At 42.5% G+C, this 23,766-nt stretch overlaps 1 protein-coding gene and 1 pseudogene across 1 annotated transcript in view; one reads left to right on the plus strand and one right to left on the minus strand.

The window, feature by feature from the left end:
- Positions 1–1,003: 1,003 nt before the first annotated feature.
- LOC138078791 (protein SDA1 homolog) lies at positions 1,004–17,618 on the minus strand (annotated as a pseudogene).
- ADIPOR2 (adiponectin receptor 2) overlaps positions 1,057–23,766 on the plus strand; it is a 40,005-nt gene continuing 17,295 nt past the window's right edge. The window contains exons 1-2 of the mRNA XM_068970447.1: positions 1,057–1,177; positions 22,663–22,919. Of these exons, the coding sequence (XP_068826548.1) occupies positions 22,749–22,919 (171 nt within the window). The 5' untranslated portion in view covers positions 1,057–1,177; positions 22,663–22,748. The remainder of the gene's footprint in view (positions 1,178–22,662; positions 22,920–23,766) is intronic.

Genomic DNA, 23,766 nt, shown 5'->3' on the forward strand with positions numbered 1-23,766 from the left:
GTCTCGAGCATTGCAAGCAGATTCTTTGCCGATTGAGCTAGGAGGGAAGCCCTGCAGGGTCTCACGTGGTCTCCTAATCTAGCTAAGCTCCTCTGGTCCCTTTAATCTTGCCTCAGGTGGTTTCTTGGCGTCTCCTCCCTTGATTAGCAACTGTTCAAATCTGCCCTTTGGAACTCCAGAAGGACGTGGAGGGTAGAGTCTTGCTTACAAGAAATGGGGGACATAAAAACGAGGCCTCCATGCCTGGGAGCCTCACAAGGTGCCACTCAGTTTCAGGATGGACAAGCCTGGGGCATGGGCGTCCTTGAAAGCTTATGGCTTTCCTTTAATTAGTATACCAAGATTTTTGACAGTTAAGGCAATAACCTCTTCAGACCACGGAATGTGAAGAAAACATGTTCTACACAGGCCAACTTCTACACTTTGTTTCGTATTGGATAAGTATGTAAGCAGATTTTGGGTTTAAAGAAGTTAAAGCTCAGTTGCAACAAGTAGAAAATAAATCGTTTTGGGCAAATGGACACGGTATTGATGAATTAGTTTCTGACCTGCTATTACACTGAAACATTTTTAGAATCGCTCTGAATTTTATACTTTTAAGAGGAGCGGGCTCACATTCGTTTTCTGGAAGTCGTGAGGCACAAATGGTAGTGCCTCCGTGAGGTAATAAAAAGCAATCGCTGTTGTCTTGTCGCAAGACGCTTCACTTTTAGGTCTGAAGCCGCCTCCGACTGTGTCTAGCAATCCCTCGTTTCGGTTCCGCCCGCGGCTTGCGGGCCGTATCCATAGAAACCGGGAAGCGTCCAGAGCGGCGGCCACGCCTCTTCCGCTGCACATGCTCCCGTTTCCGGTGGGAGGGCAGCTAAGGGACTTCCGTGTCCCCGGGTGCTCGGCGCCTCCCTCTAGATTCCCGACCCACCCAAGCTGCTCCAGGTCCGGGAGCGGCCAAGGGGCGCTTCCGGCTTCGACCAGTGCGGCTGCGCACGAGGCGCCTTCTCATTGGCTAGGGCCGCCTCGTGTGATTAGCGTCACGGCGGCGGCAGCTGTAGGAGCCTCCCGGACGCTGGGTCGCGGCGGCGGCGGCGGCGGCAGCGGGCGCCACCTCCGCTCCTCTGGGCTCCCAGCAGCCGCGGTTCCGAGGAGCTCGAGACGTGCGGCGAGGCGGCGGCGAGCTCTGGTGAGGTTCTCGAATGGGAGTGCGGTACTAGGGAGGGAGGCTGGACTGGCAGGGGCGAGGGCTGAGGGCAGGTGTCCCGGCAGCGCGGCGGGCGAGGAGCGCGCTAGTCGGTTCTTTGCTCCAACCCCCGGGCCGGCGCCCTCAGTCCCCGGCCCCCTCCGCCGGGATCCTCTCAGCCCCGGGATCTTCTCAGCCTCCGCTCCCTGCAGTCTGGTTCCCCCAGCCTCGGATCTCCTCAGTCCTGAGTCCCGCCGCTCCGAGTTCCCTTCAGCCACGGCTCCCCCGGCCCTGGGTCCCCGGTTTCCTTCGGTCCAGTTCCCTTCCCAGCCCCGGGTTCGCTGGGCCCCGGGTCACCCTTCCGGGTTTCCGCTGGCCGCACTCCGAGGTGGGCTCCGCTTGGGCCCCGATCCGGCTTTTGCTGCGGGGAGACCCCTCACCGGCGTTTGCCCGCGCGCAGGCGGCTTGGCCGGACCGGGTCCTGGGCCCGGTGTGTCGATGTCGCCCCTCGAGGCGGCTGCTCACCGGCTCCGGCGGGCCTGGGCGTCTGTGCCGGAGCTCGCTGTGGGCGCCCCTGGCTCTGGACCTTGTTTTCGTTCGCCGCTGGGGCTTGACAATTTGGCGCGGTCGCCGGGTAGAAAGGTGCACGGGTCCCGCCGCGTTCGTACCCGGCACGCGGACTGTGGTGCAGGGTCAGCGTGTTTTTTAAGCAGAGGGGTCTGCTAACGTCTTTATGTTTAGACTCTGGACTCCTCAGCCCTGGGTTGTTCCCCTCGCATCTCCTCCCAAAGCAGCCCTTCGTCCATCCTCCAAAGAAACCTTTTAAAACTCTGAGAAATCTGTCATAACATTTCAATTTGCTTGCCAAGTGAAATGTTGAGAATAGTTTCTTCCAACCCAAAGCTTTATTTTTGGGGCGGAGATCAGAAACTTTTTGAAGTCTGAAGTGTCCTACCAAAGGCCACTTGCGTGTCTCGTCTTACCACCCTCTGACTGTAATTCTGTTAGACTTTCATAGATGGTTCATTCCTGATTCTTTTCACTCCTCATGTTTATCTCAGAATTTTCACTTCTAGTGCTGGTAGTTGTCCATAGATGTTTTCATCTCTCATAAATTTTTCCGTGCTGACTGTCCTGATCCAAAACCAAAATCCTTTCATCAGTTAGTTGGGACTTCAGGCCCTGTGGTGGCAGCCACTGGTGGTGAATTATTATGACATTTGAAGAAATTTCAAATCGATTTAAATACGAAAGGTATTTCTTTTTGCCTGTGTTTGTAATTGCCTAGCTACTAGTATGTGTTCCCATTCAGACTTCAGGCTCCTTAGCAAGCTTTCTCTTACTGGGGCACTAAGGATGAGAGGAAGATTCCCAGAGCCTAAATAAAAAAGTTGATTTTTTTGCCCCTACTCTTGTGTATATTAATAAATGAACAAGTCCCTTCCCCCTAATCAATAGTGTCAGTTTAGCAGATGCGCTTTCTTTTTGTTTTCCAAAATGAGCACAGTTTTGTTTCCCTCTTTATTTCAGGGGTGAGCAAACTTGACAGCTTGTGGGCAGTGTCCTACCCGCTGCCTGTTTTTGTAAGTTAAATTTTCAATGGGACATAGCCATATGCTCTCATTTAGGTTTTGTCTGTTGCTTTTGTGGTGCAATTTGAGTAGTTAGGACAGAGACCTTTATGGCCTGTAAACGGTAAACATATTTACTATCTGGCCTTCGAAAGAAAATGTTTGCCAACTCCTTTACTCTATTAAAAACAACACATATTCAATGTAGAAAGTTAAAATGAGTCAGAAAAATGTAAAGGAAAAAGTAAATAGGATCACAGCAAAAATCACAACACAAATCATGGGTTTGTTTTTATGATTATCCTTGTAGAATCTATTAGTGATTATTTCTATGTAAATGGGCTTATGTTGCCAAATATTGGTTTGCAGTCTGTTAAATACTCATTTGGCAATTGAATACATTGTATTTTTCTGTATTGAAGATTTCACTAGAAGGGGCTTGATGAACCAAGTTTTCCTTGTTTGTCTTACCAATCAAGATTTTTTTAAAAAATGAGGCATAATAGATGCTTATTGGTGGTGGACACTATTTATTGAACACAATAGATGCTTATTGGCGGTGGACACTATTTATTGAACACTTACTATGGACCAGATAGTTTTCCAGTCTACATGATACAGGTAGTGAGTCATTTAATGCCTGCAGCAGCTCAGTACAGGTACACAAACTATTGTCGCTACTTGCACGTGAGGGGACTGGAGGCAGTGAGAGATTAGCTGCCTGAATTGGTCAGCTAGTTAATGATGGAGCTGGGGTTTGAGTCCATGCAGTCTGGTTTCCTGGTGGCTCAGTCAGTAAAGAATCCGCCTGCAATACAGAAGACCTGAGTTCGATCCCTGGGTTGGGAGTGTCCCCTGGAGGAGGGCCTGGCAACCCACTCCAGTAGAATTCCCTGGAAAATCCCCATGGACAGAGGAGCCTGGCGGGCTGCAGTCCATGGGGTCACATAGAGTCGGACTCGACTGAGCGACTGAGCGCACACAGTCTGGTTTCAGCGCCCAGGCCCTCAATGTGCTACTTGGTCACTGTAGTAAGTTTTTAGACAGTTGAGAGATACATAATGTAAAAATTCTTCCTTGTGCTCCTCACTCTCTGTAGGAAACGACTGCTAACAAGTTTGATATAGAGCTTTCCCTCTCTCTTTGCATATGCAAATGTTTATTTGCAAATCCATCTAACACATGCAGGTTTTACAAAAATTAATAGACTTCATTAGAGCAGTTTTAGATTTATAGAAATTGTGTGGCTAGTAGAGAAAGTTCTCATATCACCCACACTCCATTTTTCCTTATTAATAACATCTTGCATTAACATACTATATTATAATTGATAAACCAGTGTTGCTTCATTGTTAATTAAAATCTGCATATTAGGATTCATTTTTGTATTGTGGAGTTTTTAAAGTGGGATCAAACCAGTCATTGTTCAGCAAGTGTACTTTTTTGGGAGTGATTTTCAAAAAATAGTGCTTCTGGACTTTTAAATGCAAATGAACCATCTTAATTTACTAGTATTCAGATTAATAACACAAGTTTAGCATTTTCCCTGGAATGGAAAATTTGCTTGGAAGTTACTGCTTTTTCCGTTTTTCAGAAATTTATCCTGTAGCACCAGCTGCTCTTCTCTGAAGAAGCACTTACTTTTGGACTGGACATTCTGGCTCTTCCATGAAGCTTGTTCAGTTTCTTGGAGATTTCTAGCTGTTCTTCATCAAGGGAGTGGTGCACAGCCCCCATTTACATCAGCTTCCTCCTCACTGAGCCTGATAGGGGAACCACCTATCCGGATGGTTTTCAGCGTTCTGTTCCTCAGCTTTCAGAAGTTCAGTTCCTGGAATGTAATCTTTAGCATCTAAGTCTCCATATTCTTGCACCCTTGATTTTATTGAGACCTCTGTAGGCTTACCCTGGAGTTCCTTCTGTGATATCTGAGGATTCAGTTTTCGGAAGAACTGAATCAGAGTTCTAGGAGAGGTCAAGAGTGTATTTTATACTGGGCCAAGTCTTCAGGAAGGTTTTCAGTCATTGAGCTGTTACCTCTCTCAGGGCATTGCTTCCTCCTGTCATGAGTTCCCCAGAGTTCTTGTCATGACAGAATGGGTGGCGTGGTCCTGAGCAGCACCTCAGTGGTCTCTGGGACTACCAGGTGCAGAGAAGGAGGTAATGCAAACAGAAGGGTCTGGTTCCTCCTCTTGGCGCTGCTGCAGAAACCTGTGCACAATGGGACAGAAAGAGCTTGTGAATTCTTGCCAGTCTGGAGATGAAGTTCATGAGCAGTATCTTCACTTCAGAAGTTTCCTTGTAACTCTTCAGCTGCTTTAGTGGTTTTTCTGCAAATCCTTGGGGCGCATGAACTGAATGGATCATTGAGAAGTTAACACTTGTAACTTTTTTCTTCTGGTTTTGAGGTGCTTTGGTAACATTCTTGTCCTGTGTTCGGAGCCTCTCCCCCAAGGCATGCAGCATTAGCACTCTAAGTCCTTGCCCTGTTGTTCTTGTTCATCTTGCCCTTGGAAGAATGTCAGGGCAGCGACTCATACTTCGGTGACCTTAGAGAAGCATACAGTTGTGATAACACTGACTGATGGTCTTGGCATCATTTCACTTGTTTCTTCTGTAATTTAGTCATCACTTCCAGAGATATCTTGGCTGCAGTTGTGCTGCTGTCTCTTAACGTGCGTATGTGCAATTCTGCAATACATATTCACTTTATTCTTGTTTTTTGCACCTTTTTTCTCATCAGTCACAAAATGAGTGTACAAAGTCTTAGAAGCTTACATGGCAACATAGAGGTTCAAAAAAGAACTCTGGCAGCCTTGATGGATTGATGAGGTTCTTGGTGAGGTCAGAACTTTGCAGTGTTATTGGGAGGTCTGCATTCAGGACAGCGTAGGAGAGAAGGTCTTGGTTCTTGAGGAAAGTTGTCTAGATGTTCTGGGTGGCAGTGACCAGTCTGTGCCATAAACATCACCAGCGTTGCCAGTTCTTTGCTGGGTTTGTGGATTAGTCACTCAGTCGTGAGTCATGTCCGACTGTTTGTGACCCCATGGACTGTAGCTCACCAGGCTCCTTTGTCCATGGAGTTCTCCAGGCAAGAATACTGGAGTGGGTTGCCATTCCTTTCTCCAGATTTATTTGGTTGCAATTTGAAAATCTCCCACATTGGATTTGCAGTGAATATTCTGCTGTGTAAGCTTCTCAGTGTAGACCAGAGGGTCTGCTTTATTAATCCTGTAACTGCCATAGGTTGCTGGGCAGCTTGTGTTTATTTCTGCTTGACAGGTTGACTGTAGACTGACTTTCTTTGAGCGTTTCTCAGAAGACCCACACCACTAATAGCAGCCAGCCCTTCTCAGGCTGGGTCTTGAAGTGTTTCTTCCAGGTGTGACCAGAGTAGCACTGGGAAGTTGACTGATGGCAGCATCTTGGTCATAGTAATATGTTTAAGGGGCTTCCCAGGTGGCTTAGTGATTTGAAAAAAAAAAAAAGAAATCTGCCTGCCAATGCAGGAGACATGGGTTCGATCCCTGAGTCGGGAAGAACCCCCAGAAGAGGAAATGACAGCCCACTCCAGTATTGTCTGGGAAATTCCATGGACAGAGGAGCTTGGTGGGCTGCAGTCCATGGGGTCGCAAGAGTTGGACATGACTTAGCGACTGAACACGTGCAGTGTGCTCAAAAACCAAGGTCCACGATGGCTTCTGGGTCTCCATCCTTTAGTTTCTTGGTATTTTATTGAATGTGTGCACCATAATTAAATAGTTTTTCCTATTGCTGGGTATTTAGATTGTTTAAATTGATTGTCTAGTGTTTAAATTTAATATGTATGCATTGTATGTACAATGTCACATGCTGTTGGCTCTTTAGGGCAACTTTCTGTAGCTTTCTTCTTTTTTTCTTCAGTATTTATTTGACTCTGCCGGGTCTTAATTGTAGCATGTGAACTCTTAGTTGTGGCATGTGGGATCTAGTTCCCTGACTAGGGATCAAACCCGGGCCCCCTGCATTGGGATCATGGAGTCTTAGCCACTGGACCCCTAGGGAAGTCCCTAGGGTGACTTTCGGAGTCTAGTTACTGGGTTGAAGGAAATGCATATTTTTTCTTTTGATGTATATTACTAGACTGCTACCCAGAAAGGTCACAGCAGTGTAAACTCTTGTCAGAACTGTGGCTGAGGTCTAGATTCTTTATACCATTTTGAACTTTTTTTTCAATCTTTATCTGATTGGCAGTTAAACATATCTTGCAGTGTAGCCTGTCTCTCTCACTGGGAGATATATTTTGTTTGAAGTTGGTTTAGAGTTACTTTAGGCAAGACCAAGCTTTCTGTAGTAGTTCTTTCTAGTATGTTCTCCCTTAGATAGAGTGGCTCACCTGTTTAGATTCCCTGTCTAGCCCTGAAAGGCAGTGTAATTTTGCCAACCCTGCTAAAAGAATCTGGGTGACTGCCCAGTAGACAATATACTTGTTGAGGATAGGTGTCTGTTGCAGTCCTCAGTTCAGTTCAGTTCAGTTCAGTTCAGTTCAGTCGCTCAGTCGTGTCCGACCCTTTGCGACCCCATGAATCGCAGCACGCCAGGCCTCCTTGTCTATCACCAACTCCCAGAGTTCACTCAGACTCATGTCCGTCGAGTCAGTGATGCCATCCAGCCATCTCATCCTCTGTCGTCCCCTTTTCTTCCTGCCCCCAGTCCCTCCCAGCATCAGAGTCTAGTGGTGGGTAAATGTTATGTTCTTTTTAAAACCTAAATTAGATTGTGTTCTTTTGGGCTACTGCTGAGTGAAGTGCTTTAATTTTGTTAAAAAATGACCTTTTCAAAGTCTTTGTGTAATGTAAACTTGAAAAATTACAGCATGAATTGGTCATCTTGGTGTATATTATCTATATCATCCTTTATTTCTAAAATGAGGTAAATAAGACTGGTTAATATCCTAGGACCTGTTTGTAAGGAAATAATTAACCAAACCTATTTAGTAAGTACAGACATACTCAGTTTTGGAAGTTAAAGGACTAGATTAATTAGGGGGGTTGTTTCATGTAACCCCTGGTTTGGAGTATGCCATGTGGTACAGGGCGTGTGCACCACCTAAATGGTATCTTGCCTTCGGTAGACCTCGTAAGTGTCCAGACAGAAGGCAAAGGCTAGCTGAAGTTGGGAAGCTGCCAGAATATCTTTCAGTTCAGTTCAGTTGCTCAGTCATGTCCAACTCTTTGCGACCCCATGAATTGCAGCACGCCAGGCCTCCCTGTCCATCACCAACTCCCAGAGTTCACCCAGACTCATGTCCATCAAGTCGGTGATGCCATCCAGCCATCTCATCCTCTGTCGTCCCCTTCTCCTCCTGCCCCCGATACCTCCCAGCATCAGAGACTTTTCCAATGAGTCAACTCTTGGCATGAGGTGGCCAAAGTATAGGAGTTTCAGCTTTAGCGTCAGTCTTTCCAGTGAACACCCAGGACTGATTCTCTTTAGAATGGACTGATTGTATCTCCTTGCAGTCCAAGGGACTCTCAAGAGTCTTCTCCAACACCACAGTTCAAAAGCATCAAGTCTTTGGTGCTCAGCATTCTTCACAGTCCAACTGTCACATCCATACATGACCACTGGGGAAACCATAGCCCTGACCAAATGGACCTTTGTTGGCCAAGTAATGCCTCTGCTTTTCAATATGCTATCTAGGTTGGTCATAACTTTCCTTCCAAGAAGTAAGCGTCTTTTAATTTCATGGCTGCAGTCACCATCTGCAGTGATTTGGGAGCCCCCCAAAATAAAGTCTGACACTGTTTCCACTGTTTCCCCATCTATTTCCCATTAAGTGATGGGACCAGATACCATGATCTTCGTTTTCTGAACATTGAGCTTTAAGCTAACTTTTTCACTCTCCTCTTTCACTTTCATCAAGAGGCTTTTTAGGTCCTCTTCACTTTCTCCCATAAGGGTGGTGTCATCTGCATATCTGAGGTTATTGATATTTCTCCCAGCAATCTTGATTCCAGCTTGTGTTTCTTCCAGCCCAGCTTTTCTCATGATGTACTCTGCATAGAAGTTAAATAAGCAGGGTGACAATATACAGCCTTGACGTACTCCTTTTCCTATTTGGAACCAGTCTGTTGTTCCATGTCCAGTTCTAACTGTTGCATAGGTTTCTCAGGAGGCGGGTCAGGTGGTCTGGTATTCCCATCTCTCTCAGAATTTTCCACAGTTTATTGTGATCCACACAGTCAAAGGCTTTGGTGTAGTCAATAAAGCAGAAATAGATGTTTTTCTGGAAGTCTCTTGCTTTTTCCATGATCCAGCGGATGTTGGCAATTTGATCTCTGGTTCCTCTGCCTTTTCTAAAACCAGCTTGAACATCTGGAATTTCACAGTTCTCATAGTGCTGAAGCCCGGCTTGGAGAATTTTGAGCATTACTTTACTAGCATGTGAGATGAGTGCAATTGTGCGGTAGTTTGAGCATTCTTTGGCATTGCTTTTCTTTGGAATTGGAATGAAAACTGACCTTTTCCAGTCCTGTGGCCACTGCTGAGTTTTCCAAACTTGCTGGCATATTGAGTGCAGCACTTTCATAGCATCATCTTTCAGGATTTGAAATAGCTCATCTGGAATTCCATCACCTCCACTAGCTTTGTTCGTAGTGATGCTTTCTAAGGCCAAGGCCCACTTGACTTCACATTCCAGGATGTCTGGCTCTAGGTGAGTGATCACACCATCGTGATTATCTTGGTCATGAAGAGCTTTTTTGTACAGTTCTTCTGTGTATTCTTGCCACCTCTTCTTAATATTTTCTACTTAAGTTAGGTCCAAATTGCTTTATCGAGCCCCATTTTGCATGAAATGTTCCCTTGATATCTCTAATTTTCTTGATGAGATCTCTAGTCTTTCCCATTCTGTTGTTTTCCTCTATTTCTTTGCAGTGATCACTGAGGAAGGCTTTCTTATCTCTCCTTGCTATTCTTTGGAACTCTGCATTCAGATGCTTATATCTTTCCTTTTCTCCTTTGCTTTTCGCTTCTCTTCTTTTCACAGCTATTTGTAAGGCCTCCCCAGACAGCCACTTTGCTTTTTTGCATTTCTTTTCCATGGGGATGGTCTTGATCCTTGTCTCCTGTACAATGTCAGGAACCTCATTCCATAGTTCATCAGGCACTCTATGTATTATATCTAGTCCCTTAAATCTATTTCTCACTTCCACTGTATAATCATAAGGGATTTGATTTAGGTCATACCTGAATGGTCTAGTGGTTTTCCCTACTTTCTTCAATGTAAGTCTGAATTTGGCAATAAGGAGTTCATGATCTGAGCCACAGTCAGCTCCTGGTCTTGTTTTTGCTGACTATATAGAGTTTCTCCATCTTTGGCTGCAAAGAATATAATCAATCTGATTTTGGTGTTGACCATCTGGTGATGTCCATGTGTAGAGTTTTCTCTTGTGTTGTTGGAAGAGGGTGTTTGCTATGACCAGTGCGTTCTCTTGGCAAAACTCTATTAACCTTTGCCCTGCTTCATTCTGCATTCTAAGGCCAAATTTGCCTGTTACTCCAGGTGTTTCTTGACTTCCTACTTTTGCATCCCAGTCTCCTATAATGAAAAATATATGTATAATATATACATATATATAAATAAGGTAAAGGAGGAAGCATATATTCTTTTTCCAAGTGGCAGCTTAATTCAATGACTAAGAATAAAATTTGGATTTGAATTTTCTTGGCAGCCGAGATAAAAATGAAAATATGGTAAAATACGTAGCACTGAACTGGAAGAAGGAACTAGACCAGTTTTCTAGGGATAAATCTTCCCTTGACAGATTTTAAGGAAATTGGGTATTACATAAAGCCTTTTTTTTTGGCTAGAAGCCTGAGTTTAGAAAAGGGGAAGGATGATGCATTAACATTTCAAACAAATGAAAGAAGTTTTGTATAGGGCAGTTGGTTTGAATTTAGGTTGCACATGTGTATTTTATTTGGCTAATAAAAATTTTTTTCATTAATATATTTCAAACATATGGGAAAATCCTGAGACCAATATAATTAACACTCACATACCCACCATACATGTCATTTCTCTCAAAATCTTAACATTTTCCCACATATAGGTGAAGCACCTTCTTAGGTTACATTTCACTTTGCAGAAGTATTGCTATTATCTTGAATTTAGTGTTGATCACTTCTAATGCCTGTTTTTATGTAATTACTACATTGGAGTATATTCATAAACAAATCAATATTATGTCTTGGGCTTTTTCAAACTTTATATGAAACAATATTCTACATATTCTGTAACTTGTTTTTTATGAAACCTGTTTTTTAGACTTGAAAATGCTGATTTTTTAAAACCCATTTTGACCTACAGAAATGGCACTTTCATATGGTTCATCCTAATTAGTCATCACTTTTATCTTCTTATAGCTATATTATTGTATTATATGAATGCGACCAGTTTAAATTTATTTTTCATGTTGATAAGGTATTTAGGTTGTTTCCACTTTTCCTGTTTTAAAAACAGTGCTATAGTGAACATTGCTGGTTAGAAATCTTTGTGCACGTATGTAAAATCATTGGCAGGTTTTTCAAACTACAGGTTGGGAGCCATAAATTGGTTATGAAATCACTTTAGGAATTAAAATAGGTTAGAGAAGTATCAGGTAGTTTTGCAGGCAATAAGGATAAAATGTCTTTTGATTGGGTGGGGGGTGTGTGTGTGTGTGTGTGTGTGTATGTGTTTGTGTGTATGGTGTATGGTTACTAGATTTGAAATGAAGTTCTCTGGTGTAAATTACCCAGAGGTGGTATTTACCTGGTTTGAGATTTTGGAGATTATGAGAATTTAAAATTCTATCAGACATTGCCAAATTGTTCTCCAGAATTGTGTCCCTTGCCTTTTTTTAGCATGAGAAAGAGAATTTGCTGTATCTAACTAAATCCTTATAGATCCATGGCATTGTTAGATTTTTCACCTGTTTACTTGTTTACAAGTCAGATGAGTGTGAAATGATATTACCTTTAATTTTTTCTTGATTGTTTGTGAGGTTGAGCATGTTGAAATGTTGAGTGACCATTCAGATTTCCATTTCTTGGCTGAGTCTGTCCCTGTCCATCTGCCCTACCCCTAATTGGGTTGACTTTTAAAATTGCTTTTAGTAGTTTATTGTATATCCTGTTTATGTCTGTGAAGTGACCTGCAGATATCATCTAGTTTGTGTGGCTTATCTGTCAACTTTTTATGTGGTTTGTTTTGGTGAATGGAAATGATTATCAGATCTATCATCATTTTCCTTGTTGATCTGTATTCTTGGTGCTTTATCTAAGAAATCTGTTTTGTACTCCCAGGGCATTAAGTTCTCCGGATTTCTTTCTAAAAGCTTTGGAAGTTTGGTTTTTTATATTTAGGTCTTGATCTTGCCTGAAAAGAATTTTTTTGTGTGTATAAGTCAGCGATCTAATTTTTTTTTTTTATATGCATAGCCAGTCATCACAGCACTGTTTGCCTGTTTAAAATACAGTGTGTTTTAAAACATTGTAGATTAATTGTAGATACAGCACATTGTGTAGATCTCATCCAGATGTCATTTCTCTCAACCAGTGTTTAAATAGAGGCTCGGTTGCATCACTGACTTAGTGGACTTGAATGTGAGCAAACTCTGGGAGATAATGGAGGAGAGAGGAGCCTGGTATGCTGTGGTCTAGGGGGTGGCAGAGTCAGACACAACTTGGTGAATGAACAGCAGCAGCAAGGTTGCAGACGGTTTGATGATAAACTTTGATGGAGGGAACAGGTTGCTGGTGTCTTTGCTTTGTTGGTTAATACCCACAGACTTTGGAAACTAGATAAGCAGGTGTTAGATTGAATGACTCCTTGATAACTTGAAACTTCAGAATCCTTACATGTATTTAGTCATCCAGTTGCTGTTATGGATACACTCTGAAGTTTGAGACTTTTCAGTTTTGGTTTTAAGAGAATTAATACATAAAATTCTGAATCTTTCTGAAATGTCTAATAGAAACTTCTACAAATCAATTTAAGAATAAAAACTATTTTTGTTTCCATTTGAAATGAGTGTTTAGTTGCTGTGAGGTCTGCAGATAGTTATATATTCTATATCTTTCTTTTTTCTTTTTCCTCATTTCTTTTCTTTTTTTTTTTTTTAATTGGTGATCGAAAGAAGACCTTGTGGTTTAGTGGAATTCAGTGATCCTGGGAAAAGTTATAGATACAAGTTTTATTTCTAAATTTCTGATTGTGATATTGAGAAAGATAATTAACCACTTCTTGGTTTCTCCATCTGCAGCATTCTAACCCTCCCCTGTCCCCCCAAGAAACTTGTGTTGTAGAGGGTGTTATGCAGGATGAGATGGGGCCCTGAGTAATGGTTGCTTAGACAGCTCTTTTCTGAAGTGTAGGGGTTTTGATTTTGCCTGAAACACTGACTCTACAGGCCAGATATCCAGATATACCTGGAAAGATTTTATTTCTGATATAGTTGGAACACGAGTATGGTTATGTGGTAAAATAATCCGTCTGCAGTGCGAGAGACCTGGGTTTGATCCCTGGGTTGGGAAGATCCCCTGGAGGAGGGCGTAGCAACCCACTGCAGTATTCTGGTCTGGAGAATCCCCATGGACAGAGGAGCCTGGCCGGCTACAGTCCATGGGGTCGCACAGAGTTGGACATGACTGAGCGACTAATCACAACATGTGGTATTGTAGGGCAGATGATTTCTGGAAGGAAGTCTTTGCATAATTTACATATTTTGGTTCATTGTAGGTATGACAGTTTATATACCCTGGACTTGTCAGGATTTCCCTGACTAACTACATTTAAGACTGTTGTTCTTCTCATCTGTACGTGGATTTTTGTGCACTGTTCTTTGTTTTAGAAACTCTCAAGAGTTGCTTATAGGTCTTGGGAAAGGGAAACGGCATCGTAACATGACTATAAGAGTTGTGGGAAGTCCTTTGTATAAACTATTTTTAATCCATGAGCATGACCAGTCGCTGTAATGCACTGTCTGTACCTTAACTGAAGCCCTGTAATGTGGAGTGGTGGGCTTCCCTGGTGGCTCAGATGGTGAAGAATCTGCCTGCAGTGTAGCAGACCTGGGTTTGCTCCCTGGGTTGGAAAGATCCCCTAAAGAAGGGAATGGCTACCCACCCCAGTATTCTTACCTGGAGAATTCCATGGACTCAGGAGCCTGGCGGGCGACAGTCCATGGGGCCACAAAGAGTCAGACACGACTGAATGACTGAAAGCAATAACAAGGTGGAGTTAAGATCTGGTCTTCGGAGTCAGATACAGAGTTGAATTTGTGGTCTTCCGCTTCAGTTTGTGTCATTGAGTTACTTGATCTCCTTTAGTGTCAATTTCTTCATCTGTAAGATAGGACCCCGTTTTATAAGGATTGCTGGAGGGTTAGATGAGATGATGGGTGAAAGGTCAGCTATTAGAGTTGGCTCCGTTAAGTGTTGAGCAACAGTTCACCTCCCTTCAAAGAGATAACATCATGACTAGGAAAACTGGAACCACTTCCCTTTGTGGGAGGCAGTGTTGTATTGTGGAGGGGGCCTAACTGGGCAGTTCTCGCTTCTCTATTTTGGGACTTGTGTAACCTAGACTGGTCTTACCCCCAGTCCTGTTGTTTGTAAATAGAGCTCGTACTGTCTGTAGCAGGCAGGTTTTAAAGTTAAAATGAGAGAATGTGTAAAAGCTCACCTTCTCTGGCACTTGGTGGCCCTCTGAATCAGCCTCTGAACCTGTGTAGTGATGGACAGTAACACTGTACTTGGGAAGTAGGTCTCAAGCCTGAGAGGTCAGCTCTCACTGGCTTTGCCCCAGCTCTGCTCCACAGGATCAGCTTTGCTGGTTTCTTCTCAGCAAAGTTGGTCAGTGGGTGGGGCAGTGAGGTTCCTTGTGATATTACTTAAAAGTTACCCTACTTCATGCTAAGAAGGAAAGTAGCATAAATGATAAGAGTGTTGCCTGTCTTTATAGCTTCAAGATCATCTAAGAAATAGCTGCATTTGATTTGGAATGTTTCTTTATGCTTCCAACAGTTGAGATTTTATGAACATGAATGTATAATAGTGCCTGTCTTAAAAATCTAACTGTTGCTCCGTCTCAGTTATCAGCTGTGCCATTTGTTAAGGGCTGTGTCAGTAACATATGTTGGGAACTTTTCCCATTTTATCAGTTATTCTTTTCCCAGTTACCTTTTTTTTTTTTTAATTGACACATTTTTTCTACTCAGAAATGTTCTGAGTGTTTGGGAAGAATTCCAATTTTAACCAGTCATTTTATTGTTTCTGGTATGTGGCAAGGCTCTGTGCTCCTCCCCATTTTCTTCCCTGTTTCTTAATATTTTCAACATTTCTGTAAAGTACAGCAGTCTGTCAGTGTTATCTCCTGGTTTTGTCATTTAAGTGCAACCGTGCGTTTATTTGAGAACAGCTTATGGTTCATGCTAACATAGAGGGTTGTGGATAAGAGCATTAACTGGGGTGTTAGGCAGACTAGATTGATTGGGTAGATTAGGTTGCCCCTTATTGTTGTCGTTTAAGACATGTTATTTATAACCTCTCTGGGTGTTTGTCATCTCCAGAATGGAGGAAGCAGTTGTGCCAGTCTCCCAAAACTGTTGAAAGGATTTCAAGAGAGAATCCAGGGTTCTTCGCACTTAGCGCTGATTGCATGTTAGCTGTCCCTGTCTTCCCCCTCCTCCACATCATACAGGGAAGGATTGTGAGGTCCTTCTTTGCATCCCACACCAAGCTAGGGGTTGTGGATACAAAAGTGGATTCCACAAAAGGCTCCCTGACCCTGAGAAGTTTACAGTTGAGAAGGGGAAGAGACCAGTGAACAGAGAAATGTAGTCAATTTTGACAGCTACTGTAATAGAAACATTAGCGAATGAGAAGAGTTGAAAGAGTTAGTGTCAGGAACCTGGGGAAGTCAGGGAAGTTAGTTTCTGCCTAACTTATCCTTGATAAGTGTGGGTCGTGATTCTCCATTTATTTATTCAGCATATATTTAGTGAGTACACTTGCTGTGTGCCAGAAGCAGTTTTAGGTACTTGGAATATAGGAGTAAAGAAGATACATAATGTCTCTTTGAGGAATTTTCAGTCTAGTGAGAGAAGACTAGTAGTAAACAAAGAAATAAAAATAACAGAGACAAGTGCTGTGAGATTAAAAGGTGATGTGATAAGGAAAGACTGAGATTATGTGGTCAGAGAAGGATTCTTTGAATAGGTGACCTTTAAATTGAGATTCACGTGTGAAGGAGTCCAGCCATGGGAAGATCTGGGCAGTGAACATTCCAGGCCGTGGGAACCAGTGGCATAGAGGAGCCCTTTGAGTATTTGGAGAGTAGACGGGAGGTCATTGAGGCTGGAACATAGTGGGCAAGGGGAAAACGGGTACAGGGTGAGGCCAGAGTTAGGGGCTAAGCCATTTAAGATTTTGTAAGCCTGGGTAAGAGCTTCCTTAGGTGTGAAGAGAACCCACCGGAGGACTCAGACAGCAAGGGAGTACCTTTTGATAAAGTTACCCTGTGACTGCCACGTGGGAACTGGGTCCTGAGGATCAGGAGTGGGCTAGGGGGGTGGGTAACTGGCTCTTGTATTAGGACAGGTAAGACATGGTGGTGGCTTGAATCAGAAAGTTAGTGAAGGGAAATAGTAGATTGGGGTGTTTGAAGACCCCTCTCCCCATCACTGTAACTATTTTTATGTTTTTATTTTTTTTGGCCGTACCTCGCAGCTTGTGGGATCTTAGTTCCTCAACCAGGGATTGAACCTGGGTCCTAATCCCTGGACTGCCAGGGAATTCCTACTGTAAAGCTTTTAAAAGGGTTAATTGTAAGAGGTCTAGCCCTTTTCCTTGCCAGTTAACGTGATAGAAATCTTCCAGCAAGGTTCTCTGAAGACTTGAAAGCCAGCCAAGGTAACACGTCTAGTATTTACTTTTAATAATGATTTAAAAAGAGAAAAAATAGCTAGTATTCAAAAGAAAATCTTGTGCCTTTAATATCCCTGCTGGTTCCATTGTTGAAATAAATCATTCCATCCTAAGAAACACTCTGGTTTCATTATTAGAAGTTTAGATTTGCATCGTAAAGAGATTATGAGGGGCATAACCTACTGGTACTTTCATGTAGAACATTCTGTACCACTCAGGTTTCCCAACGAGAAGAGCGTGAACTTGATACCAGAAATCCCATTTTAACCATGTACTAACTTTAAACGCATATCCCAGTGTGGAATGAAAGAGCACACTGGAGTGATTTCAGTGTACAACTTTCAAGTCACTTTGAAATTGGCTACTTTCCCCTTAGGGGGAGCCAGCAAAATCATGGGACAGATTTTACAGCCTGTCTTCCACTACTGAGGAATCCAATTTTAGAACTGGAAAGATAAGCCACAGCCTTAGACTGCGCACCCCCCACTCTCCGTGTCCCAGCGTACACAGTGGGACGTTACACCGCTAGCCCTCAGAATTGGAAGACTGAGGTCCATGGCAGTTGGCCAGTCTTCAGAGAACCTCGCTGGAAGATTTCTGTTGCCATTAAGTGGCAATGAAAGGGGTTGGACCTCTTAACATTAGCACTTTAAGAAGCTTTACAGAGGTGAGGGAGCGAGGCCCTCTGGGTGCTCGTGTTCATGGCTACGCTGCATTGATACTTTGTCAGCTTTGTGTCCTCCCTGTGCTTTTCTGAATATATTTTTTACATCAATAAAAAATTTACTAGACAAAGAGGCAACATAATAGAGTGCTACAGTGTTTTTCTACCCCCCAATTAAAAAAATGTGTAAAATACACATAACATAAAAGTTACTTTAACTATTTTTAAGTGTGTAGTCACCTTGCTGTACACCCATGTTGTTGTGCAAGCATCACCACCATTCATCCACAAAGCTTTTTTTCCTCTTGCAAAAAGGGAAACTATGCCTGCTAAGCAGTAACTCCCGTTCCCTCTTCCCCCAGCCCCTGGCAGCCTCCGTTCTTTCTGCGAGTATGGCTTCCCTGAGCACCTGTGGTAGGTGGAGTCGCACAGTATTTGTGCTTTGTGCTTGATAGCATGTGGTCGTCAGGTTCATTCAGGTCACTTGTGTCAGAATTCTCTTCCTTGGAGGCTGCAGGTTTTCCTGTGTATCGGCACTACGTCGTGCTTGTTTATCCATGACGGACACTCGGGCTGCTCTGTGTTTTACCTGCTGTGAACATGGACGCGAGTGTGTAAATGTCTCTTCAGGACCCTGCTTTCAGTTCTTTTGCGTACATACATACCCAGAAGTGGAGTTGGTGGGATTGTAGAGTAAATCTATTTTTAATTTATTTGAGGAACTGCCATACTGTTTTCCACAGCTTGCTTGCTCTTTTAAAATTGGGGGCAACATAAAAATGAACAGTGTGAAATAGGTGAAGTAATGCATTGCACTATAGCCTACCTTGGCAGGAACCCAAGGTAACTCTGATTAAGTACGTGTCTTTTTCCCCTGGGGAAGGAAACATTCCTTCAAGAAACCTCTGTATCTGTTGCAGGTTGATTCTCAGCAGTGAGCACATCCTTGCCTCATGGAAGGTGCAGACAAGTATTGGTTTTTAGAAAATACCTTTTTTGGAATAGAGTTAGATTTTTAGACCACCAGTATCAAACCATTAAGTTAGCAGTTTGTTCAGGTAGAAAAAAATTGCTTTATAGGTAACCATTTAAGCAACCTTGTTGCTTTTAAGCAACATAGTAAGTTTATCTTATACAGTATTATTTGAAGGGAAAATGAAATCTAAGAAGTAGAGTTTTAAATTTTTCGTGGTTTTCCCATTGGGAAGAAAACGTGGTGTGAGCACAGTTGACTGAGAGTCGAGAGATTAGAGGTTCCAGTCCTGACTTTGCAGTCTACGCTTTGGTGTTCACTCTCCTGGATTTTTCACTTTGATTTTTACCCCAGCAAACTCCTCTTGTTGTTGTGCAGTCACTGAGTCCTGTCTGATTCTTTGTGACCCCGTGGACTGCAGCACACTTCCCTGGCCTTCACTATCTCCCGGAGTTTGCTCAAACCCATGTCCATTGAGTTGGTGATGCCAACCAACCATCTTATCCTCTGTCATCCCCTTCTTCTGCCCTCAATTTTTCCCAGCATCAGGGTGTTTTCCAGTGAATTAGCTCTTTGTATCAAGTGGCCAAAGTATTAGAGCTTCAGCATCAGTCCTTCCAATGATTATTCAGGGTTGATTTCCTTTAGGGTTGACTGGTTTGATCTCCTTGCAGTTCAGGGAACTCTCAAGAATCTTCTCTAGCACTACAATTCATAACTTTTTTAAAGAAGGATTTTGTCCAGTGTTAACTAATATGCTAGTATCACTTCTAATCCTAGTAATACCTAGTTCTGTTTTCAAGCTCATTCTCTCTTCTGAATTCCAGACTTGTGTTTTCTGGTGCCAGCTGAACATTTCTTGCACTTCAGACCCCATTTCTGAAAATGAATTCATTCTTCTACTATGAATTTACTTCTCCCATATCATCTCTTCATCTGAGTGGGTGGCATCCTCTGTGCAGTCGACTGCCCAAGCGAAAAGCATGAGTCATCTGGGTTCTTTCTGTCGAGTCTTCATGGACCCTCATTCAGTTATCCAAATGTTGATTTTTCTCTACTGAGCATATCTTGAATTTGTCCCTGTTCTCTGATTTCTGAGCAGACCCCGGACTCCTTGCCTTGCATATTGCTGTTTTCTCCTCACAGAGTACCTTTCCTCTACTCTGCTTGGCAAACCCCCATTGCTTTTGGGCAGAGTAAGTGACGCTTGAGTCTGCTCCTAGAACACATGAGGCCACTTTTCAGAGACCTTAGATCTGCTCTGCTTGCTGGAAGTTACCCAGGTTGACTTGTGTAGGATTTCTCCATCTGTTCATAGACTCAGAGCACTTCTCAGTTAACTGGTTTTTTCCTGCCAGCTGTTGTGTATTGGGTTCCTTTCTCCCCTCCCCCCACCTCTCTCTCTCAACTTCTGTGTAATACAGCAAGCATAACATTCATAGAATCTTGATGAATGAAAAATTTCTCTTTGAATAACTTAGAATATTAGAATAATTTAGAATGTGCTAACTATTCCCTTAGAATAACTCTTTGGATTAACAGATAATGGTACTCTGAGGTCTTAGTTTCCATCTCCATCTCACTCCCTTTTCCTGTTAAGAATCTTAGAGCAAATTAAAGCCTAATTCCAGATACTTCCCCTGTTTTTTATTCTTTTTAGCAAGAAAATCATTTATGCAAGTACTGTTGGACCATAGTTCCAGCTGCTGTTAGAGACTAATAGCCTTGGATAAGTAACCTAATCTCTGAGCCTTAGTTTCCACATCTGTATGATGGGGGGTAAAATACCCTGGAGGGCCATACGTAAGAATTATGTGAGATCCTGTGATACAGAATTTAACTTTGCCGATCCACAGTAAATGTTAGATCCCTCTTCCCTGAAACAGAGTGAAATGGTGGGTGTGAAACAGCTTTGTAAATAAGTATGTGTAAGCCACTAACATTGTTTCCTCTTTCAGAAGTGGGCATTTATAGCATAGTTTATAATCTCACTATTAGAATGTGCTTGCTCAGGCCCTTATGTGATAGGCACAGGCCCAGTTTTGGTGATCTTTAAAGATGGTGTTTGTTCTTGTTCTAAAAACTTGAGTGAACTCTTGCAACAAACTCAGATGGTTCATGAAGCTGCTGCTGCTACTGCTGCTGCTAAGTCACTTCAGTCGTGTCCGACTCTGTGCGACCCCATAGACGGCAGCCCACCAGGCTCCCCTATCCCTGGAATTCTCCAGGCAGGAACACTGGAGTGGGAGTCTAACTTGAACTCGTGAGCTAATGCTTAGTCTTGTGTGTCCACACATGAACACTTAAGTGTGCCTTTCACCCTCTCGGCATGCTGGCCAGGCCCTCCCACTTCACCCCACTCCTCCTTTTCCCCCAGTAAGAATTTTGCATCTCCTGGGATTTATGAGCATAACATGTACCTTGGCTTCTTCCTGTTTTCATCTTTTTAGTTGGATTGGCTATGATAATCTCCTTATTTGGATATGTAACTAAAATCTCTAAAATAAGCATTTGTCCTACGAATTTATGAGTTAGAGGGCCAAGGACTTGGAATTATTGAACTCCTAGGAAACTTATGTGATCCAGTTTAGAGACATATTGATGACTTCTGAAAGTGTTTTTACCACTTAAGAACATTTAAATGTTCCTATTCATTAAACATTTATGTGCACAGAGTCAGAGGGGTATGAAAGTGTGCTCTGGCCCTGAGGTTTTACCTTCCAGAGTAGTCCAGTTAGATTTCAAAACAGCTCAAAAATACTGTCGTTCTTTGGCCCATTTTTTGATTGGGTCGTTTATTTTTCTGGAATTGAGCTGCAGGAGTTGCTTGTATATTTTTGAGATTAGTTCTTGTCAGTTGCCTCATTTGCTATTATTTTCTCCCATTCTGAAGGCTATCTTTTCACCTTGCTTATAGTTTCCTTTATTGTGTAGAAGCTTTTAATTTTAATTAGGTCCCATTTGTGTATTTTTGCTTTTATTTCCAGTATTCTGGGAGGTGGGTCATAGAGGATCCTGCTGTGATTTATGTCAGAGAGTGTTTTGTCTATGTTCTCCTCTAGGAGTTGTATAGTTTCTGGTCTTACGTTTAGATCGTTAATCCATTTGAGTTTATTTTTGTGTATGGTATTAGAAAGTGTTCTAGTTTCATTCTTTTACAAGTGGTTGACCAGTTTTCCCAGCACCACTTGTTAAAGAGATTGTCTTTTCTCCATTGTATATTCTTGCCTCCTTTGTCAAAGATAAGGTGTCCATAGGTACATGGATTTATCTCTGGGCTTTCTATTTTGTTCCATTGATCTATATTTCTGTCTTTTTGCCAGTACCATACTGTCTTGATGACTGTGGCTTTGTAGTAGAGCCTGAAGTCAGGCACGTTGATTCCTCCAGTTGCATTCTTCTTTTTCAAGATTGCTTTGGCTATTTGAGTTTTTTTGTATTTCCATACAAATTGTGAAATTATTTGTTCTAGCTCTGTGAAAAATACCGTTGGTAGCTTGATAGGGATTGCATTGAATCTATAGATTGCTTTGGGTAGTATACTCATTTTCACTATATTGATTTTTCCGATCCATGAACACGGTATATTTCTCCATCTATTAGTGTCCTCTTTGATTTCTTTCACCAGTGTTTTATAGTTTTCTATGTGTAGGTCTTTAGTTTCTTTAGGTAGATATATTTCAGACATTAAGCAACTTAAATGCAAAACATTACCAGTAATATATGCCCTGTCAGTCAGAGGCATTGCTTTATTTCATAAAAGTGTGGTGAATTTTTATTTCTTTACTTGTGAAGTAGAAATTAGAATACCCTGGAGAATCATTGTGATGATGCAAATGAAATTGAATATGTAAAACCTAGTTGTAGTACATAAAATCCACATATATTCTTTCTATATTAGGTATGTTTTTAACTGAAAGAGTAGTATATGGCATATGGAAAAAAAAATGCAGGCAGAATAAAATGAAAAGTAAGCCGCCTCCCTCCTAACTCTAGGTTCTTCCTTGTGTATGTACTTGTGCATCGAAAACACAGTTTTGAATATTTAAATAGTTATCCTGTGTGCACAACTATACTTGTTTATGATTATATACTTTTATTATAATATGTAAGTGAGAATATTATACATGTATCTTTTGTATTCTGCTTTTTTCATTTAAAAGTAGATTTTGGCAGTCCTTTTTTCAACAAAATAGGGGTTTTTTAATACATTATTTATTGTTCTTAATGAGTACAGAAAATTTTAGTTTTAGTGTATAATAATACAACCTGTGTCTTCCCCCATCACTCATGCAAATATGTTAATGCAGAGCTTCCTCTCCTGTAGAATCAACTCCGTATCCTAAACATCCATCCTCCCAAGAAGAAGGGACAGAAAGAAAGACCTCTTTGTCAGAAAGCCTCGAGTGTCCCATGAACGAGACAGAGGAAAGCCGGCTGGAGCACAGCAAGACTCCAGAGCCAGCTCTCAGGCTCAGGAAAGGGCACCAGCTCGATGGCGCGAGGAGCGGTGACAGTGATGCCCACCACGCCGGTCGGGAGCCTCTTGTAGAGGCGTCTGGCTTTTCTTCCTATCATAAAAAAGTAAGTTGGAAAAGACTCTGATGCTGGGAGGGATTGGGGGCAGGAGGAGAAGGGGACGACAGAGGATGAGATGATGGCTGGATGGCAGCACTGACTCAATGGACGTGAGTCTGAGTGAACTCCAGGAGTTGGTGATGGACAGGGAGGCCTGGCATGCTGCAATTCATGGGGTCGCAAAGAGTTGGACGCGACTGAACTGAACTGAACTGAAGTTAAAGAATGGTGAGTAAAAACAGATTTATGGGAATGTGGCTGGAGGAAAAATGTTAAAAATTTTGAGGACTCTGCTGGAGAGAAGGTGGTATTTTGAAAAGGAACCTCGAGCACGTTTGTAAGGTTTTGAAGTCTCTTAAGTTATCTAGGAGTTAGTCACACCTTTTCTGTTGACACGTAAAACCACACTTAAGCTGCCCTATCTTGTTCAATGAAATGGGTTTTGTAGTTACCATATATCCCTTATAGTTTGACCACGCTTTAGTGAGGGCATTGTCATTTCTGTTTTTGGAGAAATCCTGAGTGTATGCTGAAACTGCTTCTCCAGATGCTTTGTCTCGAGTGCATATCTTGGGAGTCAGTAGGCTTCTGGAAAAAGAACCTAGTCTTTTCTTTTACCTTCCAGAGGAAAGACCACCTTTTAAGTGACTCAAGCAACTCTGCCTGGAGAGCAAAGGTGTAGATGTCTGAGCAGGGCCACTGGTCAGTATGGCTGTCTTTATGCCAGTCCATACCGTGTCCATGACTGTAGCTTTGTAATATGTCTGGAAGTGTGATGCCTCCAGCTTTGTTGTTCTTTCTCAAGACTGATTTGACTGTTCAGAGTCCTTCGTCATTCCATATGAATTTTAGG

Source organism: Capricornis sumatraensis, chromosome 4 (genome assembly GCF_032405125.1).
Source record: "Capricornis sumatraensis isolate serow.1 chromosome 4, serow.2, whole genome shotgun sequence".
Lineage (NCBI taxonomy): Eukaryota > Metazoa > Chordata > Mammalia > Artiodactyla > Bovidae > Capricornis > Capricornis sumatraensis.